The 27,226-nt window shown below is 35.8% G+C and overlaps 5 protein-coding genes across 8 annotated transcripts in view; 4 read left to right on the top strand and 1 right to left on the bottom strand.

Moving 5' to 3' along the window:
• The first annotated feature begins 627 nt into the window (after nucleotides 1-627).
• Nucleotides 628-1,747, top strand: Naxe (NAD(P)HX epimerase). 2 transcript variants are annotated; one of them, XM_066400697.1, is made up of 5 exons: nucleotides 628-763; nucleotides 827-1,052; nucleotides 1,103-1,251; nucleotides 1,312-1,454; nucleotides 1,510-1,747. In XM_066400697.1, the coding sequence occupies exons 1-5, from the start codon at nucleotides 677-679 to the stop codon at nucleotides 1,736-1,738; spliced, it is 834 nt and encodes a 277-aa protein (XP_066256794.1). In that variant the 5' UTR covers nucleotides 628-676; the 3' UTR covers nucleotides 1,739-1,747. The 2 variants fall into 2 exon arrangements, with proteins under 2 accessions (XP_066256794.1, XP_066256793.1); XM_066400696.1 differs by having other exon boundaries at nucleotides 630-769.
• Nucleotides 1,748-2,200: 453 nt separating this feature from the next.
• On the top strand, nucleotides 2,201-5,868 carry Rexo5 (RNA exonuclease 5). Its single transcript, XM_066400666.1, has 9 exons — nucleotides 2,201-2,430; nucleotides 3,081-3,324; nucleotides 3,547-3,652; nucleotides 3,704-3,849; nucleotides 3,906-4,105; nucleotides 4,269-4,437; nucleotides 4,488-4,663; nucleotides 4,722-4,992; nucleotides 5,070-5,868. The coding sequence occupies exons 2-9, from the start codon at nucleotides 3,101-3,103 to the stop codon at nucleotides 5,716-5,718; spliced, it is 1,941 nt and encodes a 646-aa protein (XP_066256763.1). The 5' UTR covers nucleotides 2,201-2,430; nucleotides 3,081-3,100; the 3' UTR covers nucleotides 5,719-5,868.
• Nucleotides 5,869-7,084: 1,216 nt separating this feature from the next.
• On the top strand, nucleotides 7,085-9,529 carry dgt6 (dim gamma-tubulin 6). The gene is made up of 3 exons (XM_066400689.1): nucleotides 7,085-7,211; nucleotides 7,873-8,800; nucleotides 8,851-9,529. Exons 2-3 carry the CDS (start codon nucleotides 7,885-7,887, stop codon nucleotides 9,081-9,083), a joined length of 1,149 nt encoding a protein of 382 aa, XP_066256786.1. The 5' UTR covers nucleotides 7,085-7,211; nucleotides 7,873-7,884; the 3' UTR covers nucleotides 9,084-9,529.
• A 204-nt stretch (nucleotides 9,530-9,733) lies between these two features.
• On the bottom strand, nucleotides 9,734-12,117 carry fbp (fructose-1,6-bisphosphatase). Its single transcript, XM_066400691.1, has 5 exons — nucleotides 11,844-12,117; nucleotides 11,642-11,786; nucleotides 10,945-11,246; nucleotides 10,013-10,217; nucleotides 9,734-9,963 (listed from the first exon to the last, which is right to left on the bottom strand). Exons 1-5 carry the CDS (start codon nucleotides 12,011-12,013, stop codon nucleotides 9,775-9,777), a joined length of 1,011 nt encoding a protein of 336 aa, XP_066256788.1. The 5' UTR covers nucleotides 12,014-12,117; the 3' UTR covers nucleotides 9,734-9,774.
• Nucleotides 12,118-25,319: 13,202 nt separating this feature from the next.
• The window catches only part of LOC136415820 (transducin-like enhancer protein 4), an 81,666-nt gene continuing 79,759 nt past the window's right edge, over nucleotides 25,320-27,226 (top strand). Inside the window, exon 1 of one of the 3 annotated variants that reach the window (XM_066400656.1) lies at nucleotides 25,320-25,935. In XM_066400656.1, the coding sequence (XP_066256753.1) occupies nucleotides 25,873-25,935 (63 nt within the window). In that variant the 5' untranslated portion in view covers nucleotides 25,320-25,872. The remainder of the gene's footprint in view (nucleotides 25,936-27,226) is intronic. The other 2 variants (XM_066400655.1, XM_066400657.1) reach the window with 2 other exon arrangements.

Raw genomic sequence — 27,226 nt, forward strand, 5'->3', positions numbered from 1 at the left:
TTAACAAAACCTAAAAGAATTTTTATTTGAATTCAAAATTTGAAATTGGTGGTTTTAATGAGGAATTATAGTTAGTTTGAATTGAAAGTATCACTAAAGTGTTTTTTTGTATATTTTTTATATACCAAAAAATTATATATGTATAAATTTAATTTTTTTTAAATAATATATTTTTTTTTATTTTAAAATTCGCCATAGCGATATTTTCAACGCAATTTCATTAATATCGGCAATTTCAAATTTCGATTTTAAGGAACAATTCGTAAGATTCAGTTGCCAGTATGTATTTAAACTGGTTATATTTGTTACTCAACAATGGTGCATGGTACGGGAAACCTGCAAAGAGTTAAGTTTTTTTACAACTGAACAGAGAATCCAAAAATTATATTTATTCTCTCAAAATTAGTAATGTGTTGATTAATTTTAATTAATTTACTATTTTGAATATAACTTTTACAATTAAGTAACAATTTAGTAATGTGCGCATACCGAATGATGTCATGCAACATGTGTATTTTTATGCGTTATAACAAAAAATTCAAAATTCCTTTATTTTTGCAGTATTGCCATTATTCCCGCCAGTAAAAATAAATAATACCTAAATGTAAAGAATGCACCAAACAGGCCGTCAAAGAAAAGATAAATAAATGTGGTGCCAAAAATAGTTTAACTTGTAATGAACAGTTTCACTTATTTTAATTTAAGATTAAAATCCTTATCCTCATTTCTGAGATTAAAGGCGAATACATTCATAAGACGTCAGGTGCAAGTAGTTTCAAAAAATATTTAATAATCATAAATTTTGACTTATAACACCTCATTGCAGAATATCTTTGATAAACGCAAATTTTTGCATACAAACACCTCAAAAATGGTTAAATTCTTAGGACAAGAAGAGGCAATCAATATTGATATTGAGCTTTTCAATGAGTATAAATATTCAGTAGATCAACTCATGGAATTAGCAGGTCTTAGCTGTGCAGTGTCCATTAGCAAGTGTTTTCCACAAACCTCTATTAGAAATAAATCTGTTTTAGTTTGTTGTGGGCCAGGTATACTGCCATTATATTCCTTTATATTATGAATCACCCAAAATTTTCAGGAAATAATGGGGGAGATGGGTTAGTATGTGCCAGACACTTAAAGCTTTTTGACTACAACCCTGTGGTATACTATCCAAAACAGACTGACAAGGAGCTATATCACAATCTTACTCATCAATGTTGTTCAATGAATATTCCTGTATTACAAGTAAGTTTGAATTGACTCTTGGCGTCATGCAGCAATTTATACTCCTTGGCTTTTATCAAGGCATTACCAGAAAAATCAAAAATTGAGGGTGAGTTTGGGTTAATTGTGGATGCTTTGTTTGGCTTCAGCTTCAAACCTCCTGTGAGGGAAGACTTTGTGCCAGTAATAAATTTAATGAAAACTTCTTCAATTCCCATTGCAAGGTGTGAAATTTCAACATTTTCCAAATCAGTATGGAATAAGTTTTTCTTTTCATAGCGTTGATATTCCCAGTGGATGGAATGTAGAAACAGGAGAACCAGAAGAAGGAGGTATTAAACCAGAGCTGCTAATTTCATTGACAGCTCCCAAAAAATGTGCAGCCCATTTCCAGGGAAAATATCATTATGTAGGAGGTCGGTTTGTGCCACCAAAACTGGCGCAAAAGTATGATTTAGATTTGCCAAAATATCCAGGCACTGAATGTTGTGTTTCATTGAAGTGCTAGCAATTGAAATGCTATTGTTATTTTGTTTTATTTACTGTTTAAAAAAGATTTTTTGAACGAAGTAAGTTTAAAGTGTTTTTTTGCACGGCAGTGTTTCATTTCTCTCCAAAACGTCGGCCCTAGACCATTAAGACCGTTAAAAATTTTACCACGACTATAAGCTGTGGGTTACATAGAAAGAGAGAACAATTCATCCTTTCCTAGTCCGGATCAGAGGAAAATCTCACCGAAAATGGTGGGATTAAATGAAATATCTGTATTAATATAAAATTGGGGGCGTACAATCGAACCGAGAAATTTTGGAGTTCTTAAATAGGAAAAAAGGAAATAAACGCAACCCACAATACATCAATCTCACAGTCCTTATTGAATAAATGTGCTCAGACACCATGTTTTTCTAACCACACTTTGTTTTCTTTTTTGTCCCTCTTGGGTTTTATGCCTAAAGTGCATAAATATTTGCAAAGCGGTTCAAACATCCTTTAATTTCTTGATTAAAATTAGGTATGTGGTGAACCAAGCACGAATTGAAGAATCTAGTAATCAGCCTTCATGAATCTAACCTGACTTAACAAATTCTCAAAAATTTCAAGACACAGGACATATGAGAAACATCAAAAATCTTTTTAATGTGATTTCAACTTTAATCTCTTTTTACTTCATATCCTTTCGCTCTAATACACACATGTATGGTAAGTACGTTGCACTGTACCTAATTAATTCACTTATCCATTTTCATGTGAATCTTCAGCTATCATCCTTAGGCTTATCATATGAATATAGGGTTACCTGAAAGGTACCATTTTAGTTTGCTAAAAAAGGGAACAAACTAAAGCTTAAATCTGGGCACTGCCGAAAGTTTGTTCAAAGCGAGAAGAAAGTAAACAACAAAAAAATATCTTTTCAACCAGAAATGTCTCTGGAAAGATTGAAAAAAATAGTTGTGTCCATCATAACTCCTGGACTTTCTTTAGTTTTATTAAATTTTTTCACTAGTCTTTCGTACTTTTTACTGCTTTTAACTGTGATATAAAGATTCACCTAATATATCTTGAAGAAATTGCATTAAGCTCAGTTTATAAATTTACTTATTCTCTGGCATTGCTTTCAAAAAAGGTATAGGGTGGTTTTCATTTTCTAGTTCTGAGGTCAGTTTAAGTGAATCCCTATTAGTAACCTCACATTACTAAGCTAATTCCAAGGCTAATTAATTTAAATTTGAAGAAAATTGACTAACCTGAACTCCCAGAGTTCACATGGTGTTCTGATTAGCCTGAGTATTTAAAAAAAAAACCTATTGTAGATATTATAGTGGCAGTTTTTCATCATGCTTAACTTCCAGCAATTAGTTAATGGAAAAAAATGACGGGTCCAGTAGAAACTAATTCTAAAAAAAAACAGAGGATTGAGAATAAAAAGAAGAAAATAGCTGCTTTATTAGATATAGTGAAACTAAATGAAAGTGACAGACAGAAAAACAAAAATACCAAATCTGTATATTTGGAAGACATTCTTCCAGTCAACTTTGCAGAAGATACAAGCGAGGATAATGGCCAAAGTCCCAATAAAAAACTCAAAACTGATGTGTAAGTACACTTAATACTAAGTAATTTGCCATTGTGTACACCATTCTCTTTTTGGGGGGAAATAATGCAGCCCATTAAATGGTCACTCCATTGTGCATCTAAAAAGAAATAATAAGGTTGTAGTGTATTCAACTATGTAATGCTATTAATGCAATGAGAGTGATATAATTTCAGTTGTAACACAATTTTGACCATTTATTTTTTATTTTTTACCTATCACAGCTGTACTGAACCACAATTGGGACCCTGTGGAAAACCAATTCTTCAAGGTGGAGATTTCCTAGCACTTAAAAAAATGCTCAGGGAAAAAACCACCAAAATTAGACAAGTATGTTTCCCAATTAATATAACTAAAATTATTACTGTGGAATTATTACAGGCTCCAAAATTCAAATTACGAGAAATGGGAAAAAATGCTACGTTAGAAGTGCCTTTGGATACCCGATGTCCACTTTTTTTGTCAGATGTACAACATCTTTTAATGTATTCGCAAATTGGAGTGCATTCGCCATATTCGCCTTCAAGGTCAGTTATTTTAGTGGACATTAAATTAATGTATCTGATTGTATGCTATTTTTCAGGTGGTGTAACTTAGAAAAATATACCAACTTATCAAATGTTTTGTTGCTCGTCTTGGAAAATGTGTCTCTCTATCATTATGAGATGTTTGAAAACCATTTTCCTTTTACCAGCTCCAATTTTGACCATAAAATTGAAATTATTTCCCCATTTGCCTATAACAACGACTTCGTAAAAGAGTTGTCAATGGTTCCTGTGTCTGGTAGGTCCTTAACATGGTATTTTGAATCATATATTGAATATCATATCCTATTTTGATTTCCAACTGTTTTAGAGATTTGGTGCTGTAATGTGTTTATGGAATGTGTTAAAGTTCACAAAAGAATTAGCCTCTTATAATTAACTACCATTTTTCTCTATTGCAGCTACACAAATGCGGAAACTTGTAAACGAATATGGGTCTCTCGAGGATGCTGCAAAACATTGTAGTGAAGTATTTGACACTGTGAATCATTTTTTTCCAATCAATGAAGTTGAAGAAGCTAATAGTAGTTTAAATGACGGTTCGTTTCCACAGACAGACAAATATTCAAGGTTAATTTGAAAGACTGTTCATTGATCAATGTTAAAATTTGAGATTTTAGGACACAATTGTTATTATCTGGTTGGCAAATGGTAGAAGAAAATTTTCCACTCCCTATAAAAGGCCTGGTTGAGAGAAAATACTCTGATTACGTGTTAACTAAAGACAATTACAAGAGTGTTACGGCACACAGTCCATTATTAGCCCTTGATTGTGAGATGTGTAAAACAGAAACGGGTAGGTAAAATTTCTGGTGTACAAGATAACGAATCAATCCATTTTTTGCGCTTTTAAGGTGACCTAGAGTTAACGAGGGTATCTATGGTTAATGAAAAACACGAAGTTATTTATGACACTCTGGTTAAGCCTAAAAATAAAATTATAGACTACCTGACAAGGTTTTCCGGGATTAATTCCAAAATGATGCGTAATGTTACCACAAGATTAAAAGATGTTCAGGAAGAGTTAAAAAAGTTGTTACCAGATGATGCTATTTTGGTTGGTCAGTCTTTGGCGAATGACATGCATGCTTTAAAAATGATGCATCCATATATTATAGATACTAGGTAAGTATTAATTATTTCTTTTGCAGGTAAATACCATTCACTATCTGACTGTACTAATTAATAACTTTATTTGTTAGCGTAATTTTCAACATTTCTGGGGACCGCTCTCGAAAAACCAAACTTCAAACTCTTGCTCGAGAGTTCCTCGAAGAAAAAATTCAAATGAGCTCTCACGGCCATTGTAGTTCTGAAGACAGTTTGGCCTGTATGAAACTGGTTCAATTAAAGCTCAAAAAGAACGCCTTCTATGGGGACGCTGTGCTGAGTTCCATTTATAGCGAACAAAGGGCTTACCCTGATCTAGGCTCAGTACATTACGCTATAAGTATGCTAAAACAGTGCATTAAGGCCGGCAATACCGTAAACATTGTTGGAGTCGATGAGATTGCGGACAAGTACAAATTCTATATCGATAAGAACTTAAAAGAGGAAAATCTGAAAAACATTAATTGTATAAAAACTCAGTCGAATAAGGATGTGATCAAACAATTGTGCCGAAATATGAATAACCATAAGTTGAATATAGGCCACGTGCGAATTGCGCAAGACCGACTTGCTGACGAAAGTACGGAGAGAGAGAAGACACTGAAAGTTTTAGATAAATGGATCGGGCAGTTACATAGCGGGGCACAGCAGCCTTCTCTGATAGCTGTGGTGATGAGCGGACGTAAAGAGGGAGGCAACGGGGCGTGTTTTATTAACTTGAAAAGAGATTATATTTCGTAAACTAGGCCTCTAGCTTACGCGGTCCATGCTTAATATACATAGTGTGGATTATTCAATTTGAATATTTTCATTTTTGAATCTACTGCCTTGTTTCGGTGTCCATGTTGTTGTATACAGGATGAGTCACAATTAAGTTTAAAATTTTTAAAGGATGATTCCTTGATTTAAAATGTCAAAAAAAGTTTTAGTAAATTAAAAATGTCTTCTGTGTAAGTTACAGCAATGTAAATACGACAAAGGACATTTTTCTTTCAAAATTTATAGGATTATTTTTAACGACTTAGTAATCAATTCTCACCCTGTATATTTATATAAATTTTGTATCGAATAAATGTTGTTCGTTACAAATACGGCTATTCATATTGAAAAGGACTCAAAATAGATATGATTAACGATTCTTAATGGGCTTGCGACCATTAAGGTTAAAACACCTACATAAAACCGTATATGTACCAGATGATTTTCTTGTTAAACTACATTTATTTTCCATTATAGCATGCATACAAGCTGTTTTCACAATGCCTCTTTTAGTATTTTCTTTCAAATTTCTGCATTTTATTTAGCGAATTTTGTACACTTGTTTATTTAAGTTTTTCATTTGATTATCAAATTTCTTCACGACCACATTTTTAACCTAGGCAGTTTGATGTGTGTATGATTTAGAAAAATTTTTCTTTAATGATAGACGAGGCACAGATTATCCACATTATGGATAATCTATGAGAGTGGTGTAACGAAAAATGGTGTACGATACACTGTCGATACGTAAATAAGGTATACATTTAGGTTAATGGTTATAAATTGCACACGTTATTTACTCATTATTGGTCTTATAACATATTCAGTGTTTTGTTGTTAACGTCAGTATAATAAACCGTGTTATTCGCTTATCCCATTTCATCTCGAGGGTAGAAATAAAACAAAAAACAAAAAGAACAGGAAGATTAGAAAAAAAAATTGAAATTCTATTTATGTAAGGAAAATTTTCCAGTTGTGAGATCCCTTTTACAACAAATTTATTTCTGTAATTTCAAAACTCACGATATTTGATTGCTGGAAATCCACTAAGTCCGCCATATAAGGCAAAAAGACTGTAGCTGTTGGCATAAAATTAGTGTATGGTGTGGAATACTTGGTTATAGAATTATTGGTTCTTTTGCAGTTAATCATAATGTTTTTATTTTAAATTTATTATGATTGTAGAAACAGAAATAATCATAAGACACATTAGGTATTCTTAGTGACGTAGCGGTAAGTTATCACATCACATGTCTTTAGTCAAGTGTCAGGATAGGAGCTAAGCTAACATAACCTAAATTTTTTTTTAACGGTTGACCAAAAACAATTTTTAAATTTGTGTTTAATTTTCTTTCTTTTATTTTTGTTTCTTTAATAACTGCTAATATGTATATTTAATGTTTTTATGGATTATTGCTAAGTTATTGAAATGTAAATACCTTCCTATAGAATTTCGTTTATGCAAGTGAAAAGGGGTAAGACATTTTTTACATTGAAATATACCTTGAAATATTCCCACTTACCTATCTTACTTACAAAGTACATTAAAGAAGTCTTACTTCAAATTTGTACAAGGTAGATAAATTTCTATGCTTAATACAAAGTCGTTTTTATAAATGGTAATTGCATATGATCACAAAAACTATTTGAAGCAGATTCAAATATTAAATATGAAGGTTTTATAATATTTTATGAGCTTTAAAATTAAAGCACAATTCAGAGTTCAAGTTCACTAAGAATTAAGAAATAGTGTGCAGTTAACAATATACAAACTTGCAAATTATAGTACAATAAAAAAATATTAATAAATGCAATAGCATAGAGAGTGTTTCATTTAAGTGAACCCACTATTGTTATCTCTAAAATGATGACAATTTCAACTTAAATTCGCACTTCAATGTAGCTATAAAATTGCATCTTAGGGCCATTTGTACAGACCCTAATTGTAAAAGACTAAAGACTTCAGAAGCCAATCTCGATGTAGGCCTAAGAAAAAAATTATATGAATAATCGACTTATTTTGTGATCTTCTACACGCACCTCTTCTGTCTTCATTGCTTTATGTATTATCTAATATATTATAAATATGTACCTTGATAAAAAATGGTATAGTTTTAATATTGCATCTTGTTTCAGATTCACAGCACCATGGCAGCTTATCAGCAATACAAAGAAGATGAACGTAAATTGCATATAGCCTTGTATGAGAACCTTACACTACTTTCGCGTTTTTACCCACGACAAAAGGATGTATATTGTGAAAATTTCTCAAAGCATATGTTTACGAAACGGAATAGAACTGCATTTAACTATGTGGTGTTTTACCTTTTGAACATTTTGGATTCCACTCAATCCAAAGCAAATTTACCTAGCTGGCCACCACTCGACTCTAAACAAAGTGCATCATTCCGAAGAGAACTAGTGGCTTATTTGAAGATCATCAACTTAAAGTACCCAGAAGCTCAAATTCCGATTTATCAGTCATCTTTCTTTACATCACCTGGAGGCTACAAAATCGTAGTTATGCTTGTTAAGTTATCCCAGATTGTTATGTTTCTACATTTGAAGAGGTCTGGAAATCTGAAAGTTTTAAATCCTGGAGAGCCACATAAAGATTCTGCGTTAGCTCGTGCTCAGATTAATGGACTGAGTAAAATTGCACAAACAATAGAAAATGAGACTAAAAATGAGTTCCTTTCTCAGGCGACTAAGAATTTGCCAGATTTAATGGAGAAATCGCAGAGAATTATACAAAATTTGAAGCAAGTGAATGTAGACATTACATCTGCCAAAGCCGTACTTTTCCAAAAAGAAGCAGAATTTGCTGCACGTTTTCCGTTTGATATACCACTTACCAATTTAATGGGAGACGTCGCTAAATTAAAGCAGCAAGCTGAAAAGTCATTGGAAGTTAGCACAAAATTTGTTGAGATTGGTGACCTTTTGGAGCGAGTACTTAGCCTGAATTTGGAACATGACAAAGAAGAGAGAGTACCCAGCAACATTGCTCATATTATTCCATCAAGGCGCAATGGTCACCTAGATTTAATTCAGTATTTTCAAGGTACGACATTTTCGTTTAAATTTCGAAACGTTTTAAAATGAATTCTTTAGAACTTTCAACATTACTTGAAAGCAAATTCCGTATCGTGCATTTCCTTTCTCCTGAATTTGTGAGGGAAACTGTGAGTAAATTGGAGATCTATTCAGCAAAGTATACGGCGATTCTGCTTGAACTAAAGGCACAACAGCGGGAATTAGAGTTGGTTCTAGCCAGCAGTAAGGAGTTTGATGCCGACGTGCAACAATTATTAGGTAGTCAGATAATAACTGAAAGTATCGAGTAGTGTGTGATGCACAGGAGACACCCGCAAATGTGATTCATTATGCTAGGTGTGTCTGAAAATAGTGCCATAAATTTAAGACAACTATGTCCAGTCCCCAAAATAAGACGAAAAAAAATTCAACAGGAAAAAAACGAATCTATGTATACGAAAAATGCTTAGTTTTGCTATATAGGATGTTAAAGGTTAAAGATTAGTTTCATTAATTTATCTCGATAAGTTTTGGAAAATATAATTAAAAACTATTTTCAGAAACTAAATTCTTTACACCCTATATATAGAAAACGAAACGTTTTTTGGAACAAGATGTTTCCATGTATTGGGACTGCTTCTGACATCTCTAACAATAAACCCACCAGAACAGTCTAAATATAAAGATATACACTGTACATGTTATAAAATTCGTCCTATTTTAGGGTGTATAATATATTGTTATATTTATAGCACTATTATTAGAGACATCTCATGTATCTTCTGAGAAATGTCTTTTATTTATTGCTAACAGTTCTAAACAGATCTATGAATGTTCTAAGTTTATTTTTCATTATATGATCGTTCCAAAACATTTCTTTTTTTAATGTTTACCCGTTACTACTTATTTACATTTTGGTATATTCGTAGTACCGTTTCCTAAAAATACATTTAAAATCCAATCAGTCCTTAACCAACTTCTCATGTGATCGCTGAAAGATGGCTATTTTTCATGCTTTTTTATGATTGTCAAAACCTCTTCAACATCTTCTTTCGAACCCAAAAAAATGGGACTTCTTTGGTGCAAACTAGTTGGACTCACATCTAAGACAGAAATTTTCCCGTTTGATGCCAATCCACCTGCAGTTGTTACTATGTGAGCCATTGGAATACATTCATAAAGAAGACGTAGCTAAAAACATATTTTTAATATTTCATTTGAAAATTGAGCTGTTAAATACTTTTCCATTGGGTGAGGATTTTGTTGCCGGGTAGATAAATATCCCACCATATTTGATAGTCCTATGGACATCGGCAACCATAGATCCCACATATCTAGCATTGTACGGCTTTCCTTTGGAAGGATCTTTTTTCTTGTCGACGTATTCCTTTATAGCAGGATCCCATTCGCTCGTATAACCTTCATTGATAGCATAAATTTTACCTCTAAAAATACATAGTGATACTATTTCAAAACTATTTCCTGCGTATTCAAAGTTACTAATGACAAATTTGGAACTTGGAGTTGATATTGAATTTAAGATTTTCAAACTGGCAAATACGTTTAAAACAGGGTTTCTAATGTATCTTTATTATCTTAAAAACACAAAAACTTAGGGTATTAAATAATGTGGAGAAGCACTCACAACTAGAACTGACTGCCTTTTTCCCCACTAATGTTAAATGAGATAGAATAATACATATTAATTTTTTCCAATGCGAAAACCAAATCTATCCTTTTTCGAAATAATTTTTTCCGAAATATTTGGAAAAAGTATTCCATTGTCTGAAATGCATTTTATAATTTTTCACGGACACTATTTAGAAAAGATTTGCATAGTAGAATCCTTCTTTTAAAGCTCATGTTGAAACAGAAAGTTAGATAAACACAAAAAATAAACAATATTATTTAAGCTCAAAATAAAGAGAGCTTAACCTTTGTTGATGACATAAATTTTGCTTCTATTAATCGCATATTCAGCAGAGGTAACAGCAATGTAGCACTTGCAACTGTCGAAAAGTCGGAGCAAAAACAATGGAAACTTCTATTTATGTGCGAGGTAGCGAGCCATTAAGCAGAAGTCTTAACAGTTGCGCAACTGTTGAGCTGGCCAATGAAAATTTGGTAAGTCCTTGAATTCACATTTAGCCACATACATATATCAAACCTTACCTTGGAGGTATTCTCATGTCTCTATCAGTCAGAATGAATTCTCCAAAACTAGGATCCAGCATAAAACCATTGACACTGTTCCCTAAAGACAAGACCATCATGGTTGCGCTGCCATACAGAGCATATCCGGCAGCTACCACTTTGGTGCCTGGCTGAAGAGCATCTTTCAAGCTTGGTATGCTATTATCTTCCTTCTTCATTATGGCGAAAATTGAGCCGATTGAGACGAGACAATCAATGTTAGAGGAACCGTCCAACGGGTCGAAAGCAACGATGTATTTTCCTCTTTGGTCAGTTTCAACCTATAGTTTCAATTTTATACTGAGTAAAAACAGCAAAGCAAGTTTTGATGGCTTGAAACCATTTTGTCATTGACATTTTATCATTTTTTAATATTAAATGTACAAAGTGGGCCCGCATAAATCGGTTAAAATTAGAAGGATTTTTTAATGAAAATACTTGAAAAGTTCTGTAAAATCTGTAAACCTACGCCTGTCCTCGAAGCTCTGAAACAGGCCTATCCAAGAGAGCCCCGCTTTCGAAAATCGGTTGATCCGTTTTGGGGCCACTCTCAATAATTAGGTGCACCATCAGAACATCCATTGAATTCAAAACGTTCAATTATTATAATTTAAAACATTCTTGCAATTTTAACGAATTTACGTAGGATTTTCTGACTCTTCTTTCAGTAACATACTTCTATGACAGTTTCATTTTCTTCTGAAATTAAAAGGGCCACAGTGTAAGATGACTTGAGCATGTTAATGAACAATTCATTGGCAAGCACATCGAGCTTTTTAACTTCTTCGCCTTGTACATTTGTCTCTCCAGCAATTCCAAAACTGCAGATAAAAATAGGAAATATCTATATGTTATTCGTGAATCAGAAAATCTCTTACAGTTGTGTAATACCAGCTCTCCTAACTGCGCTGCTGATAACTTTAACCGCGGTCTGTATGGCGTTGAGCAGCTGAGTCAGTTCCCCTGTCGCGGTGGGCACTTTTGATTGTTCAGCCAAGACGAACCTCGTCAACGTAATTGTGTTGGAATCAAAACCGTGTTTACTCATTTCTTGTAATTAACCAGATACATTCACCTTAAATTGACTTATCTGCGGTCACGGCTGTTCAACGACTGAGCAACGTTTAACCGACGCGACGACAAGACGAAAATAAAATCGACCTTTATAGTTACTTTAAAATCGCTGCTACAGTAGAAGTGACTGCGATAAGCTTTATCGTGTTGGTTTGTTGTTTACTCATTCGCTAAGTAACCAATGATGGATGTGGAAAAGCGAGTTTAACAATAACTATAATGTATAATGGATCAAAACAAGTTAAAGGAAACATCTCATAGTAATCGAAAAGAAGTTTATACAAACTAAATTTATTTCAGATAATGATTGATTAATGATTTGAATGCAATAAAAGCAAAAGTCCGACTAAAAACGTCTTCGTGGTATCTTTCCTAGCAAGACTTTGATAGGCGGCTCATTTTACTGATGCTGCATTTAGCATGGGATGGGCTTGCTTGAATTCCTCCCCTCTGAGATCTAAAAAGGAGGATCAGTGAGGAAGTTGAACAATGCATGGATCCACTTGGCTCTTGGCTTTTGAGTTGATGCAAGGGCACAGGTTGCACCGCTCATACACCAGGTAGATGAGTCCGCAAGTTTTTAGAAAATATACGACTAATGTTCTCCAGATGCTCGAGAAAATTACCGAGACTCTACTTCTACAAAGTTGCAATAATTATTTGGCTTTTGTACAGGTTTCCTTTGGATTGCAGGAATTCAGAGCCTGTCTTGCGCTCTGAAATTTGTGCCATACCACGAATACTTTCAAGGCCGGCCTTAGCAAGTCTGGCGTCCTGAGCAAAATTGTTAATCACCGTTCCCCCACCCCCAAGGAAAACCGCTGTCCTTTCTCATTTGCTATCCTGAGCAGTTGCCCAACCTTGCCCCTCCATAAGGCCAATATTGAGTCCAGCTGATGTACGCATGGTCTTCTTTTTTATACTTAAGAGAGTTTATGTAGAATCATTTAACAATGAGCTTTTACTCTTCAACAGTATAAAGCGTTTCACAGAGTCAGAAATGTTCAAACAGATTACATGAGGTTGGATTACATGCTCGTGGTTCAGTTGAAGTTATTGTGTTGTCGTACGGTAATCGCGCATTTAGAATGGCAAAACAAGATGTAAATTCATAATAACAAAACTAGATTCATGTTTTTTCACTAACCAACTGAGATATGATTTGAAACCAGATTCTAGAAAAATTACGGCGAGGAGAAAGTCCGCAAACGAAAGTCGCTTGCGACTAAACTCTAAGAAGTCGATCACATAAGGTTAAACAACAAGCTCACCATCTAGCTATCGTTTCTACGTTGTCAAAGGAGCTTTGAGACGATCAGAAGAAGATAACAAAATGATCCATATCAAAGGTGTGGATGGCAATATTGAGAAGAAAGCAAACACTATTATTGAAGAAGTGGTTGGGACATAGCGAGGATATATACAGGATTAGAGAACTCATGTCTATTGTGTCAAATAACCAAGCGCTCACAGTAACACTAAGAAAGACCTAAGCAGATCTAATTAGTGAAAAAAAGGCATGTTAGAGTCTAACTAGTAAATTGTCAAGTGACCTATCCTATTAAAGTGTAAAAATACAACAGATGTTGGGCAGACGATCATGGGTCTAAGGAATGTTGCGGATCGGATGGATCTGTTTTAAGTCATCCGTATGGAAAGCAGGGTCATCAGGCTAAGGAATACATAAACAAGGAGAAATGTCTGCTCAGCGGTGAGCAGGGCCTTTGATTTGGATCATCAAAAAGGCAAAATATTTAGGTGAGCTTCATCCACTATACGAAAGGAAGGATGCGCGACAAAGACATGGCAGAAACCACCCGCTGAAGTCTGATAACATAGAATACTGTGGCTGTGTACAACTGACATCAAATAACAGAGGAAATAACAGATCATAATGTTATCAGATCAATGTTAAACGTTGATGTGCAGCTCATGGCCTATTTTAAAAAAGTAAGGAAATTCGGCATAGGTATAGTAAATGACTAAGAGTTATTCAGAGCTTAAGCTACAGGCAATTTCCGTATTAAGTATGTTATTCACCATTTTTTTGAGGGGACAGTATTATGGATTTAATTATATTTTTGTGGACAGAATGGCGAACTTAAATTGTTCAGTGAATAAATTGAAATAACTATGTTTGCACACACAGGGCCGGCCTTAGCAAGCCTGGCGCACTGAGGGAAATTTTTAATCACCGCCCCCCTATCCCTAAGAAAAACCACTGAATAGAAAAGTTCGCCGTCCTGGGCTAGCGCCTACCCACGCTCTCCTATAAAGTAGGTAAGACCCCGTTTTGGGCCCATGTAGTCAATGAAATTAACAATCTTTTACACTTTTTTTCAAGGGAAAAAGGTATACCTTACCTTTTAAAATGAAATGATCACATCTAGTAGACATTAACATTGAGCTCATTCACTAAGAAAAAATTAAGTTTTTAGCCCCACCAATGGCGTGTCTATCAGCAGAAACAGATTTAAGAAAAAAGTGATGCGTCACTGATTTCTCTCAAATTAAAAATTATGTCTCAACTTTTCGTTCAATTTGGAAGAAAAAGGTCTACTGGAATTATTTATGATTTTATGTTTATGGTCTTCCTTGACTCCAGCCCTTACGCGCAAATTGGGTCTAATGTTCAGGTTCTAATATTTCAGAAGCGTAAAAGAAATGAAAAGATCTTGAGAATATTGCAAAAGTATTAACGACATGTCGGATATTGAGATTTTTTTGGACTTAAGTTTATCATTAATGTTAATGGGACTACAAATCCTGCTTTTGTGGTAATGGTGCCATAGATAAAATATATATTTCTTGACAAATGACTTGCATTAAAACAAGTATCTACCTCATCTCGATTTCTCACAAATTAAGTACAATTTGAAATGAAATAATTGTGTTTAACTGCTGTTGGGAAGTTCCATATTTTTAAGTGCTCGCGAAACAAACTTTTTCCTCCAAATTAACCAATTCCGAACTTAAGTGGTGCCAAAGAGCAGAATACACTTTACAATAAACATTCAAGTCTGGACTAGCGAGAACGCATTTCGACAACACCAGACTACAACAAATATTTGCGAGTGATAAAACCTTATCAAATCATGTCATCAGAAAATGGTTGAGTACAACCCTCAATAATTAACCATAAAAATATTCGGCAAATATTGAATTGTTTTTATTTGTTTACTTAATATCTCATATAAAGTTGCTTGCTGGAAACGAATTATGATTAAAAATATATATCTGAACAAACACACCGAAAGATTTTATTACTTGCCACTCATCGTAGATAACGTTAAACCCAAAATAAGAGCGGGAGGATTATGTGCATTAACACTCGTTTCGCAATGATGATCTCCAGATAAGTTAGTTTATATTTTTTTCACATATTGTGTAAATAAAAGATCCTGCCAAAGGTTATATTAAAAAAAAGATGAAATTATAGAGTTTGGCCTATAGCCCAACCTGCAACGCAGGAAGTAAATTCCTTTGGAGAGGTTCTGATGTTATGTAGAAAAGAGAACTTTACCTGAAACTGACCGTTTCAGCAACTAAACTACGTGGATCATCACCAGAATAGATCTGTGTACTGAAGGAAAATTCATGGATCAGTGGGGCATTTATTTTGGTACAAGAACCATGGTTCCAAATTTAGTCTTTAATAAGGAGGTTAAATTGGTATCGAAATTCGTACAGGGTACTTAAAAAAATACTAAGCATAAAATAGTAGATGATCTAAAAAATATAACACCTTGTATATAGCTCCCGACGATTTTGACATTTTGTTGTAGATGATTTAAAAAAAAAAACAGGTGTGCGAAATTTCTAAAATTTAACTCAAGACACAAGTGAGAATGACGTAAAATACGAGAAAAAATGTGAAACTTTGCCACCTTTTATATCGAAAATTGAGCGTTTTTGACCACGGGTCTATTAACATTTTTAAATTATTTTGCAGAGTACTGTCGCCTCCTGAAATGTCTCCATGATGACATGCATAAATGCGTTTGTAAGTTAATTTTTTTAGTTAACATCAAGTAAAAGCATTTAAATTGAGAACATTGGATGAGCCGAAAGTAATAGAGTTCTGTCCGCGTATTTGCTCTACATGAGAATTTGCCATTTACGAGTAAATAAAAGAACTACATGACGCAACTTGGAGCTTTATTCCAATACCACATTGACTGGTTAAAGTCGAGTTGAGTTTTTTGCCGTTCTTCAGCCCGTTGTTTGAAGAAAAGTCTTACCTGCAAAGCTCGAGTATTTGGAAGCTCTACGCGGTAGAACCGCGTATGTAGGTGTGATGTTATTACTCATTTTTGACATGATTTACGTGAGGGGTATTAACGTTAAATTGCATTAAAATGACTTAAGCTTCGAACAGCACTATGACGCATTAGAAATCCCTCCACTTATCATAAGCTTTCGAGTGGCGTTGGCAAGTACAAGTGTCAGCCAAATATCCGAATAACAAAACCTTTTTGATTAATAATTACTCGACTATAAATAAGACCTCTTGTCTCTCCTATTAAGAAACTAAAATTCCGAGCTGTTCCAAATGTCTGCACCTACTCGAGATAACCTATCATCATCTTATGGAATATCTCCCGATTCTCTCGAATGTACACTTGAAGATTCACTTTCAAGAGAATCGCCCTATCGGTATTAAAACAGCAATATTATAGTAGCCAAGCCGGCGACAAAGACACCGAATGGTCTTTGCCCCGCGTTAGAAGGAGATAAAATCTGTTCATCTTATCGCCCTAATGTAAAGTGTCGCTCTTTGTCCAAAGTAAATGGGCGGCTACAAGCTCTGCATTGGCTCTGTTCTTTGCTTTTAAACCTGACAGCTGCTCGTCGAGTCCACGTTGAGTCTCCACAGGACTGTATTTACTTCTTTCTCCGTCCAGTGCTGTCCCATCGATTCCGCGAAACCAAGAAATCGTCCGAAGGGCTCCTAAACATTGCAACTCTCCAGGAAAAGCCCTGAACAAAATTCTAAAAAATGCAACCTTCAATCGGAAATCTCCCATTGGGAACGCGCCTCGTTCCAACCCTGCCCTTTACACAACTTTAATCCTTCTCACTTTACGCTTTCTGGGGACCCTAATGCCGTTTCGGTTTATAAAGGACCCAAACAAAAAGGGCCTGCAACAGCGGATACGACGAAAAGAGATAGAGAAGTAATCTTAAGGAACTGGAATTTGCAGTGAGATTTTCATCTTTTCGGAACGTTTTGAGCGTGTACTTATGTGTGGGGTAACGAGGGTTGGTGTCGAGAGGTTTTCGTCTTTATTAATTTAAATGCAATGCATTTGCTAGGTACATAGGACAATTTTTTCTAGTAAATGTGCTTCATATGGCTGAGGCGGCATGTTCACTCTTTTTTTGATTTTTGAGAACGATGCTTTAGACGCTGGTAATTTTCAGAGAGAGAGAGAGAATAATGAGCAATTCCAGCGCTCCAACAACCCCTACCGATGTGGCATCGTGCCCAAAAATTAAGAAAAGAATGGACACTCCACCTCAGACATATAGAGCATATTTATTTTCGTTTTTCTACCCTTTTTGTATTTTTATGAAATATGTCAAACGCTCAGAAAATTTTCAGAAAAAGTTGGAGTAGCAGTCAGAAAAAACTATTATTCCTCTGCCATTGAGACCAGGAATTTTTACACCCTGACATCACATCATACACTTTGGTTCTATTATTGTTCTTTTTTCTTATAATCCTTTCCTAGGTCCTAAAGACTGTGACAGATTTGTCGCTGAAACGCTAACAGCACGTTGTTCGTCTTAGCCCTGAAACTAATGAATTTACGGACTCATCACCAGATTTCCGAGGCAGTGAAAGATCTTGGCGTGGCTGTGTAAATTTTAAAGTCTTTCTAGCGTTATTTATGGCTTTTTCATTTTTTATTTCCCTTTGTTGCCCTAAAGAAATTTTCACCCGTTTTTCGAATAGCCATGTGAGAGAGTTTTAAGAAAATTTAAGAATTTTGGAAGAGACTACTGCGTTTTTCTGAATACTATGGGACTCTACTAATGCCTATTATTCGATTTTTTACAATCTGCGAAAGATTTCCCGCGTGCAGATCAATCATAGAAATTCAAACGTATCTGCTTCTTTTCTTACTTGTTGTAACAAATCCTTTTGCACAGGATGTAACAGGTAAAACGTGAAACTTTGCCATCCAGTATAATGAAAATAGTGCGTTTTCCGCGACGAGTCTATCAGCCATTTTTTAATTATTTTGCAGAGTACCATCGCCCCCTGAAATAGCTCCATGATGATGTGTTACGCCCCATGCAGAGGCAAATATACGATCAGAGATTTTAGGGTTTTTAAAAGTGCCCTCTAAAGTAAGCCGAGATTGATACATAGGCCTCAAAAAGCCCACAAAGCTCGAAATTCAAACGTTATAGCGAAATATTAAAATAAAAATTTTAGTGTGAATTAAAAAAATCCTGCAATAGCTACCAGCACCCTGATAACCCTATTTAATTCTGCTTATACTACAACAGTTATTTATTCAATTTTGATATATTACTAGTGAATTATTCAGGGGGTAGGTCGCTCCAAATAACGTTTTATTCGCTATTTCGAATATTTATTCTGCGAAAAACTTGGTAAAAGGCGAATGCTATTTGTTACCGAACTAACCTGCACTAACCCGGACTTTTTCTTGGTATTCTACAAAAAAGGAGATTAAGCCAATATAATGGCACATGATCTGAAAGAAAAAGAACGGAGGAGGCACAGGAGGCTCGAGACTGTTATGAAGTATCTCCTTGGGGGGATCCTTATCGAGGTTTTAAGATAAAATAAAAGCTCTTTGAAATTTTCTCGAATCAATAAAACTGCTGTAAACTATGCAATAAAATATAACGTTTATGTGTATACAAAATGGAGAATGTTTGGAATCGTAAAACTGCTGTAAAGTCTCTATAAACGAAAATTCGAGCAGCTGATGTATAACCGCCCACGCCGGAAGAACTCGTTCAATTAACGAGCACAAACAAACGCTCGCCTGCTGGCTTAAAACAAACGAAATTCATGTAAAAACATCGGATATTCGACGATGTGCTATTACAAATGATTCGTGTGCTTAAGTCCGTTTTGAAATTTACCTGAAACTTTTATTGGTGAAGGATTAATGGTTATTTGTGGTTATCACTCTCTAGTGCCAAGAATATAAAACTCGGATTTATTACCAAATTTTGGCATTGCACGCTCCACATTCGTAAAGCGTGTCCATGCACGTTAAGCATTTACCACGCGTGAAAACTCTTTTTTTACCTATTAAACATTTTTTTTGGAAACCTGTTAAAAACGCGCGTTCAACGAGCTATTTAGCCCCGATCTTGGCCATTTAAATCTAAAAAACTACCATTAAGGCTTTTTTAGGAGGGCCACAGATTCTCATTTAGAATCGCCTTAACCGATTTTTAGCGTCTTAAAATAATTCAAGAGAAAATTACTATATTGTTTTAATAATTAAGGAAAATTGCGGAAATTCTTTAACAAAAAAAACTCATCGTGTCGCACTTTTACCTGGAACACGAAACTAGAACACCCTGTACCCGTCGTAGGACTGTAAGCAGTTTTTTGCCCTCTCTTCGACACTGGCTTCTGGCGATTTCTCTTAATGTTCCAGATTTGAGTTTTACATAAAGCGGTATACACAGAAAGTTATTTTATTTCCACGTACTTTTCTGTTAAATAAATCCATTGAAAATGATGAATTCCCGCATTGTTGTAGCTAAAATATAGCAATTTTATTATTTAGAAACACATAATAAGGGCTATTAATTCTTATAGCGCTACCAAGCGTGAATGAGATCATCATTCACGCTTCATAACATTAGCTTCTTAGAGTACACTTCATTAAACACGAAATGCCTTGAGTCCCTGGAAATGTGTGTCTTCCTTCGAAATGGGCCTAATAAGGTTCACATATGCACAACGGCCGTCAAAGTATTTAGCAAGCGTTAAATTTTAAGGTTCAGTAATTAATTTCAATAATTCAGTAAGTTAATTGTATAATTAAATATTTGAAAATTACTTTCAGTTTTTTTTCTTTTTTTTCAAATTTATTTGAAATTTCTAAGAAGACGTTTCTTTGTATGCGATGACGAAAAGTTTCTCCTCAGAACTTTCGCAAAAATTACAAAATTTAACTAAAATTTTCAGGAGTCAAAACATTGGTAAACTCTTTATATTCTCTAAAATTTCTGAAACGTTTGTCTCACGCGTTGTAAATTTTTCCTATTAGCATCCATTTCACTAAAAAATTAGAATTGCCAATTGTTACTTAACAGTTAATGTAATAATTTCTTAGTCATATTCAAACAAACTTTAAGTAAAAATGGACCACAAAAATCAACTTGGGGGATGAAACGGTGAAAGGAATCAAGAGGGACACTTTTGGTCTATTCGCGATTTTAACTACCGCTGCGAAATGTAAACACATATGGAATTGAAATCATATTGTAAGCAAATAGGAATAATCCTGTCAAAATTCTGTTAATTGATTGGTTGCAAATACGCTTTGTTGTAATTTACGTTTTTTTTTCGCCACATGGCGAGCCAACTTTTAAAATCGTCGACGTAGTCGAATGAGTCGTTCCGTGATTATCATTTTCGTTTTTCCGATGCCTTTTTGTTTTTCTCACCATTTCTTAAAATCCTGATCACAAAACCTAGGACACCCTGTATATTATGACTTTACCTCCTTGCAACGGAGAGGGGGAGAGCAATTCGTGTCTAAGTAAGATAAACGGATTCACTGAAATTGGGACAAAAATATGAATTGCATCCTGAGTTAGAATATCTTTCAAAATTCATTTAATTTCGAATTCTTCCGAAAAAAGCGGCAAAGCTGAAACGACGAAAAAGGTTTATGGGAAGCTACTGCTACTGGGAAATTTAGAAGTCAAAAACTTAGGTCAGATCAGGTGAATGAGGAACTTGTAAGTTAAAAATTAAGGTCAACGCTAAATATTTATATTGATTAAAAATTCGGGTCAGTGGAAGCTAGTGAAAAATTCGTGCGTTAAAAACTCAGACCATCGTGCGAATTTTGCGAGATTTGGTCAGTCAAGTTAAGTGAGTGGGAATTTCGCGAGTTACGCGTTCATTGCTCAATTTCGAGCCGATGTGGATTATCACTTTACCCACTTTAATTGTCTTATTAAATAGGAATTCGACAAAGAATTTTCAAGATCTTTGCGGAGTTCTTCGTCATCTTCAAAAATGTCGAAAATTACTTGCCGAATGTCGCAAAACGCGAGTTAATAAGACGATTAGACTTAATGATATGGCAATTTAGATCCATTCGAGATTACAAAGATCTCGCTGTAGGTCAGTAGCAAATGTATGCGCTAAATGTGAGCCAAAAGTAGTGGGCAACGCACGTTAGACCCCCTTAAAAAATCAGTGACATAGCGGACACGCGTGCGTTAGCAAGTATCTTATTTGATGACGCACGCTTGACGGAATTGTACGTTTAACCGTTTTCGAAATACAGACACGAGTTTGTGGCACCCTGTAAAGTTCCTCTTCCTCCCATTCTGATAGCGTGTAACGCGAATGTGAGATATATGACTGTTTACAATCATCAGTGTTTTCGATTACTTTCTAATTTATTATTATGTTATTTCACTTTTGTTTAATCTGGACAAAATAACATTCTGATAGTAGAATTACGTAATTACACACTTCTTACGGAATCGCTTCTGCAAATAATTAGAATATAAACAAAAAGTATTTCTATTTATACCTGGACGTCGCCTCGATAACAAACAGAAAATATGCTTACTTCTTAAATATAAATTGTGGATATTAACTAGAACTGCCTTGGCACAGTCATTATTGCATTATTTGTACTGCAACCATGTAAAAGTGTAACTTATAAATAATATATGTTGAATTAATTATTTATACTCGTATTTACCTTGAAGCTTCGTCATTTCGAATAGACTCAATGGCTGATAACGAGGTTTATACATATTATTATGTTTTGCATTTGGCTGGTGGAGCCTTTTGTTAACAGGCTGCGGATATGATACAAAATGAAATAAAAAATAAGGCACGTGTAAAGGCTAAAGGGAAATGAGAAGATTGATATAATTTAAAATAACATTTAATTTGATGGGATTAGATTATAAAATTACACACAATTGGGTGTACCTACATAATGCCAAGAAAGTTCTGTTTAGATTCTCTAGTCTGGTGATGTTGGCTTTTCGTTAAACCGAAGAACGCGACATGAAATTTTCTTTTTGCCACTTTTCAAACTTCAAACGCCGATATCTCGGGAATACGTGGAGCAATTACTTCGAAAAATATATCAAGTTAATCGTCTCCATGCGTTCTATAAGCCTACATAAACCGCTTTGGGATGTCTATTGTGGTTCCTGAGGTACGGGGTCACTTCTGCGCCTATTTTTTGACATTATGTACGATATATATATGAATAGATGTAAAAATTACACATATTATATTGATTGGAAATAAATTAAATTTAAGTAAATTGCGATGATTAAATAATATATTCCGAGAATTAATTTCGATCACATTTTAATAGCTAATTGGATATTTAAGTAATACTCAAAGATTACCTGTAATGACCTTGCACAATGCCAATCATCCGAACATACTTAGTGTTGAGTTTGTAGTATATTTTCCAATATACATATACATATATGATTATTTTGAGTAAACATTTTTATTATAATATGCCGACATCTTTAGTCAATGTCTAAATTAAATTTAAAAAAACAGATTACATATAAGAGGTGCTCTAGACTTCCGATTTCCATTTCTGCTCGTACCTAGTTCATTAGGAAGACGCTGAAGTATTAAAATTTTTAATTTAAAAGATGTGCAAAAATTTTGGGGGGAACCACTTAGCAGAAATATCTGGTATATGTCCTGTAATCATTAAAAATATCGACAATGAAATTTTCAGTGGGATTTCGATCGGTTCGATTTTTTTTTTTAATAATTATTGACCGACCTTCTGTTTTAAGATAAAAAAGAGTCCATACCCGAAAAAAATTAATTGATTCCGTTAACTCGGGCGTTAATAAGCATTATTATAAAATAGCAGAAGAGTTGCGTTCCTTTTATGAAATGAAATAAACGTTAAATTTTTTTGTTATCAGACCGTCCAAAAAGTGTAAGTTTGGGATTCAAATTAATTCAGTTCTCGGCAACTTTGTTTTTACGTCGATATGGAAAAGACTGAAGAAAGCTGGGTCCCGTACGTGGCATGTCAAATGGCGGAAAAAACCTCGCAACTCTTACCGTTTCGTAGATAGCGACAGTATCACCTGCCATGTGGTAAATGGTACCAGAACGATGGCGATGTGAAAGTATCTCTATCATTTATTAATTCAAGGGCAACATATGGTTAAGGATACCGTCGCATTGTCCTGGGGTGGCGAGTGGAAAACGCCATTGGCATTGGTTTTTCCTTAATATGCCAAAAAGTAAACAAATCGGCAACCTTGCATAAGACGCATCAAATAGTTTTAAAAAACTTCGCAACTGTTACCACTTGCCATGTGGTAATTGGTACTATTTCGGACACACTAATAGCAATCTTGCTATTAGTGTAACTGGTCGCACTAGGGCGGCGGCGGTGCGCCCGGAGGCGGCTAGTGGAAAACGCTGTTACGTTGCAATGTTCCAAAGGCTCTAATAAAGGAACCAATAAAATAAATCAATTATCATGAACGACAAACGTTATTACCTATTCAATTACATACATACATTTTGTTTTTAATTGCGGCGTGAGATCCCCTTTATCTTGGTTTATGGAAGGATCAAATAAAGACATTCTTGAAATCCTTACGCAATCAAAATATCTATTTTTGGAACGAAATTGAGAGGGCAAAATCGAGACGCCAGAAAAAAGAGTTTCGTGGAGAAATCTGTCATTAGACTATCATTAGACGCAAGTATTTACGCCCAAGTTCCAATGTCAATCTCAACAGACAACAGCGACCGGTCAATTAAAAACAATCGGTAGTACAGCTAATTATCATTAAAATTACATCGACAACATTTTAATTGGCCCCCAAACTGAGGTGGTGCAATAAGCGGGCCCAGTGTAGTGGCAAACTGTGGCGCTTTGTTTTGAAATCGTGACGTTTCACCCCGCGCAATACCACCCCCGAACCTTCATCAACCGCCGCCGCCTCCCGACGGTCAACGCGAAAACTAACCCCCGGCAGCAGCAATCCCGAAACCGCGCCACTTTGCATTTGCTTGGCTCACACCCCCAAAATGATTCCGAACATGTTCACTACAAAAAACTCTAAAAAATAAAAAAGAAAAAAACTACCCTCAAAATGGCTGCCTGGCAGAAAGCATCTCATTTTAGCTGAAACAGGGGTGGAATTTGTCCTTGTTCCACCCGCGTGATTTCACTTCATCCCCTTTCACCCCTATAAATATGGCGCCCTGATTGCCAGTATACCAAGCTGGTCTGGAGTCAACGTGGACTCGTTTTGTACAATCTAGCCGGGCTTATGAAAACGCCGCGTTCAGGCCGACGGGCCAATGGCGGAACGCCGAGTACAGGCAATCCGCCTATTCTAAACGAAAACGCTACTCAGTCGGGCTTGTGGCCAATCGCGGTCCGTATTCGACCAATGAGAGGCCTCGCTTTCACGTTCGTTGCTAAGGGGAGCTCTGACAGACTCGTCAAGTCCACGTTGAGTCTCTCCGAGGTGCCAGTACATTGCTTGCAGGGTCCTGTACGCAGCGGGCAAACCAGCAAAAATAAGAGCCGACTGAAAAAATATATATAACTGGAGATAAAATCTAGTGGGTCGGGTGCGGGTTAGTTTGAGCAGAACAAAAGCATTACTCGACCTACCGAGTTATTAACGGGGCCCGGGGAAGGGAGGCATTTTTCTGCAAAGCCAATTTAGATTTGGACGGAATAAGAGGATTTGGATTTTTCCCTTTTCGGTTTAAATCCTATTGATTTTTAAATAGGTACATAAATGCCCGGGATTGCACTCTAAAAATTATTGGGTGCATAGGTGATAATGATAACAACGCTGACAAGGCGCTGATAGACCCCGTCCGAATGTTTTAAACAATGATGGAACGCCAGATAAAACACAAATTGGACCAGAAGCCGTAATCAATTATTATTATGGTTTAGTATGCGCACACGTTTGTCAGCCGAAAACTTATTTATAGAATTTGGTAAACGTATCCAGGAGCGATTAGCAGTCACCCACTTCAAATACTAATAAATACCCCATCCCATTGGCACGGCAGCCGCAACGTAGTAAACTCAGTAATTAGGCGTCCTATATCGCGAGCGTAATCAATTTGTCCGCGTTGATAAACCCGGAGTTTTTTCGTCAGACTGTACACTCGCCGTCGGTATTTTCAGGGGGTTGTAGGCTTTTTGTAAAGAGTGTGGGGTGTGTTAGCGGTTTAAGGCGTCGGCAACGCGAGCGACAGAGACGGAGCGACAGCGTGGCGAGGAGCGGGGGTTCGAGTTCGTTCAGTCGCTTCTGATCAGTGTACAGTGTCGGTACGCGTAGAGCGTAGCCTTACTCGATAATCCTTTCCCATTGCGTAGTTTTACGCCCTAATCAACATTTTTTAACGCGTCACGAAGTGACACTAGCGACAATTTGTGCGTAGTCGTGTAGTGCGTGCCTGAATTGCAAAGTGCGTTATGTGATCTTTGTTAAGTGCAGTTTGCCCATCGATATCTGGATTACCTTACTATTTGGAGTACAGTGCGTTGAATGAGGATTAATTTGAACCCAGAGAGTGCCTGAGAGATGTTCTGCTGACGGAAAATGTATCCCAGTGCCGGAATGAACGCTGCGGCGGCAGCTGCAGTGGCGGCCGCCCGACATCCGGTAAGGGCATGCTTTTATTTTCTTTGCTAATAAATGTCTTATTACTGTATCACTAAATTAACTTGTACACGCCGTACTCATCACCATCATTTTTTAACGACGGAATGAGAAACTGCGGTTATAATGCGGCAATCATTGAAACCATCCGACGGCAAATGGCGATGATCCGCTATACAGTTTTAAGATGGCAAAAGTTCGTGATTATAACTGGATATGCCTACCTGTGAAACGGCTTTAGCCGGATTTTGCCATATTGGTGATTTGCTTTTTTGCTCCGTGACTTGTGAAATTAATTCTAATATCTGAGTACCTTTCAAGTGCACGTGATAACCTCAGAAGTCCAATGGTAATGGCAGGTACTCGGACGAGCATCTACTCACAAAAACTACCTCGGCATCCACACATGCGGGATTTGGCAAATCCCGAATAATCGCCATTTGGCGAAATATTTATTGCGTCCTCCTTGATTCCGCATATTTTACCCACTTCAGGCGGGAATGGTGAATTTACTCCCCGGACAAAGAATATTTGTCTAGAACGACCCATCTACAATATGAGCTGTTCTTTATCGAATGTCGATTGTCCGCGCTATTCGAGACACGTCGAATCCCCCATGTGTGGATCTAGCGTAACGAAAGCAGATAGAGAAGGCATGTAATATAAACGTAGGTCAAGTTAAGAAATGGTTGATTTGCTTTGTGTTTTGCGATTCCTCTAAAATTGGTTTCAATATTTAAGAAGAGTTCGAGTGCACGCGGTAAACTCAGAAGTGAAATGACGGTGGTAAGTTCTCCGGGAAGTACCTACGTGCCTAAACTACCTCGGTAGCACGTGATATAAACGTAGGTCAAGTTAAGAAATGGTGATCATCGTGGCAAATTCTGATATAAAATCCCGATTGTTTCCAACGATTTGCCAGCAATTATCTCGGCTAGCGATTTGGATATCATCAGGAGGGAAATGGGCAAGGAAATAGAGCATGCAACTTAAAACACACTCTATTAATGGCTGCATTAAGGCGACTTAAACAGACACCACAAGTTTAGGTTTAGGAAACTTTTTGAAATAGAATATTTGGCTTGTTTTAGGTACATATTGTGGGTTCACGGTCAAACCCAAAAATGCGCAAATTTAACCTTGAAGTGCTATTTTTAAGAGAAATATTTGAGGATTCAAATTTTATGCTGACATAAACTTGTTTATTCGGAAAATAAAAAATTCCGCGGTAGCAGATACCAGGGTAAATGAGCACATTGTACACGGGTTTAGTTACTGACTTATGTGCCTCAAG

The sequence above is a fragment of the Euwallacea similis genome, chromosome 21 (assembly GCF_039881205.1).
Source record: "Euwallacea similis isolate ESF13 chromosome 21, ESF131.1, whole genome shotgun sequence".
Classification (NCBI taxonomy): Eukaryota; Metazoa; Arthropoda; class Insecta; order Coleoptera; family Curculionidae; genus Euwallacea; species Euwallacea similis.

Coding starts and splice junctions, on each gene's coding strand:
- Naxe (XM_066400696.1), top strand. CDS start 677: ATGAACAGTTTCACTTATTTTAATTTAAGATTAAAATCCTTATCCTCA. Junction 770..826: donor TCATAAGACGTCAGGTGCAA/GTAGTTTCAAAA, acceptor ACCTCATTGCAG/AATATCTTTGATAAACGCAA. Junction 1,053..1,102: donor TTTAGTTTGTTGTGGGCCAG/GTATACTGCCAT, acceptor CAAAATTTTCAG/GAAATAATGGGGGAGATGGG.
- Rexo5 (XM_066400666.1), top strand. CDS start 3,101: ATGACGGGTCCAGTAGAAACTAATTCTAAAAAAAAACAGAGGATTGAG. Junction 3,653..3,703: donor AAACCACCAAAATTAGACAA/GTATGTTTCCCA, acceptor GAATTATTACAG/GCTCCAAAATTCAAATTACG. Junction 3,850..3,905: donor TCGCCATATTCGCCTTCAAG/GTCAGTTATTTT, acceptor GCTATTTTTCAG/GTGGTGTAACTTAGAAAAAT.
- dgt6 (XM_066400689.1), top strand. CDS start 7,885: ATGGCAGCTTATCAGCAATACAAAGAAGATGAACGTAAATTGCATATA. Junction 8,801..8,850: donor TTTAATTCAGTATTTTCAAG/GTACGACATTTT, acceptor TGAATTCTTTAG/AACTTTCAACATTACTTGAA.
- fbp (XM_066400691.1), bottom strand. CDS start 12,013: ATGAGTAAACACGGTTTTGATTCCAACACAATTACGTTGACGAGGTTC. Junction 11,787..11,843: donor AGAGCTGGTATTACACAACT/GTAAGAGATTTT, acceptor TTTTATCTGCAG/TTTTGGAATTGCTGGAGAGA. Junction 11,247..11,641: donor AAAATGAAACTGTCATAGAA/GTATGTTACTGA, acceptor TTGAAACTATAG/GTTGAAACTGACCAAAGAGG.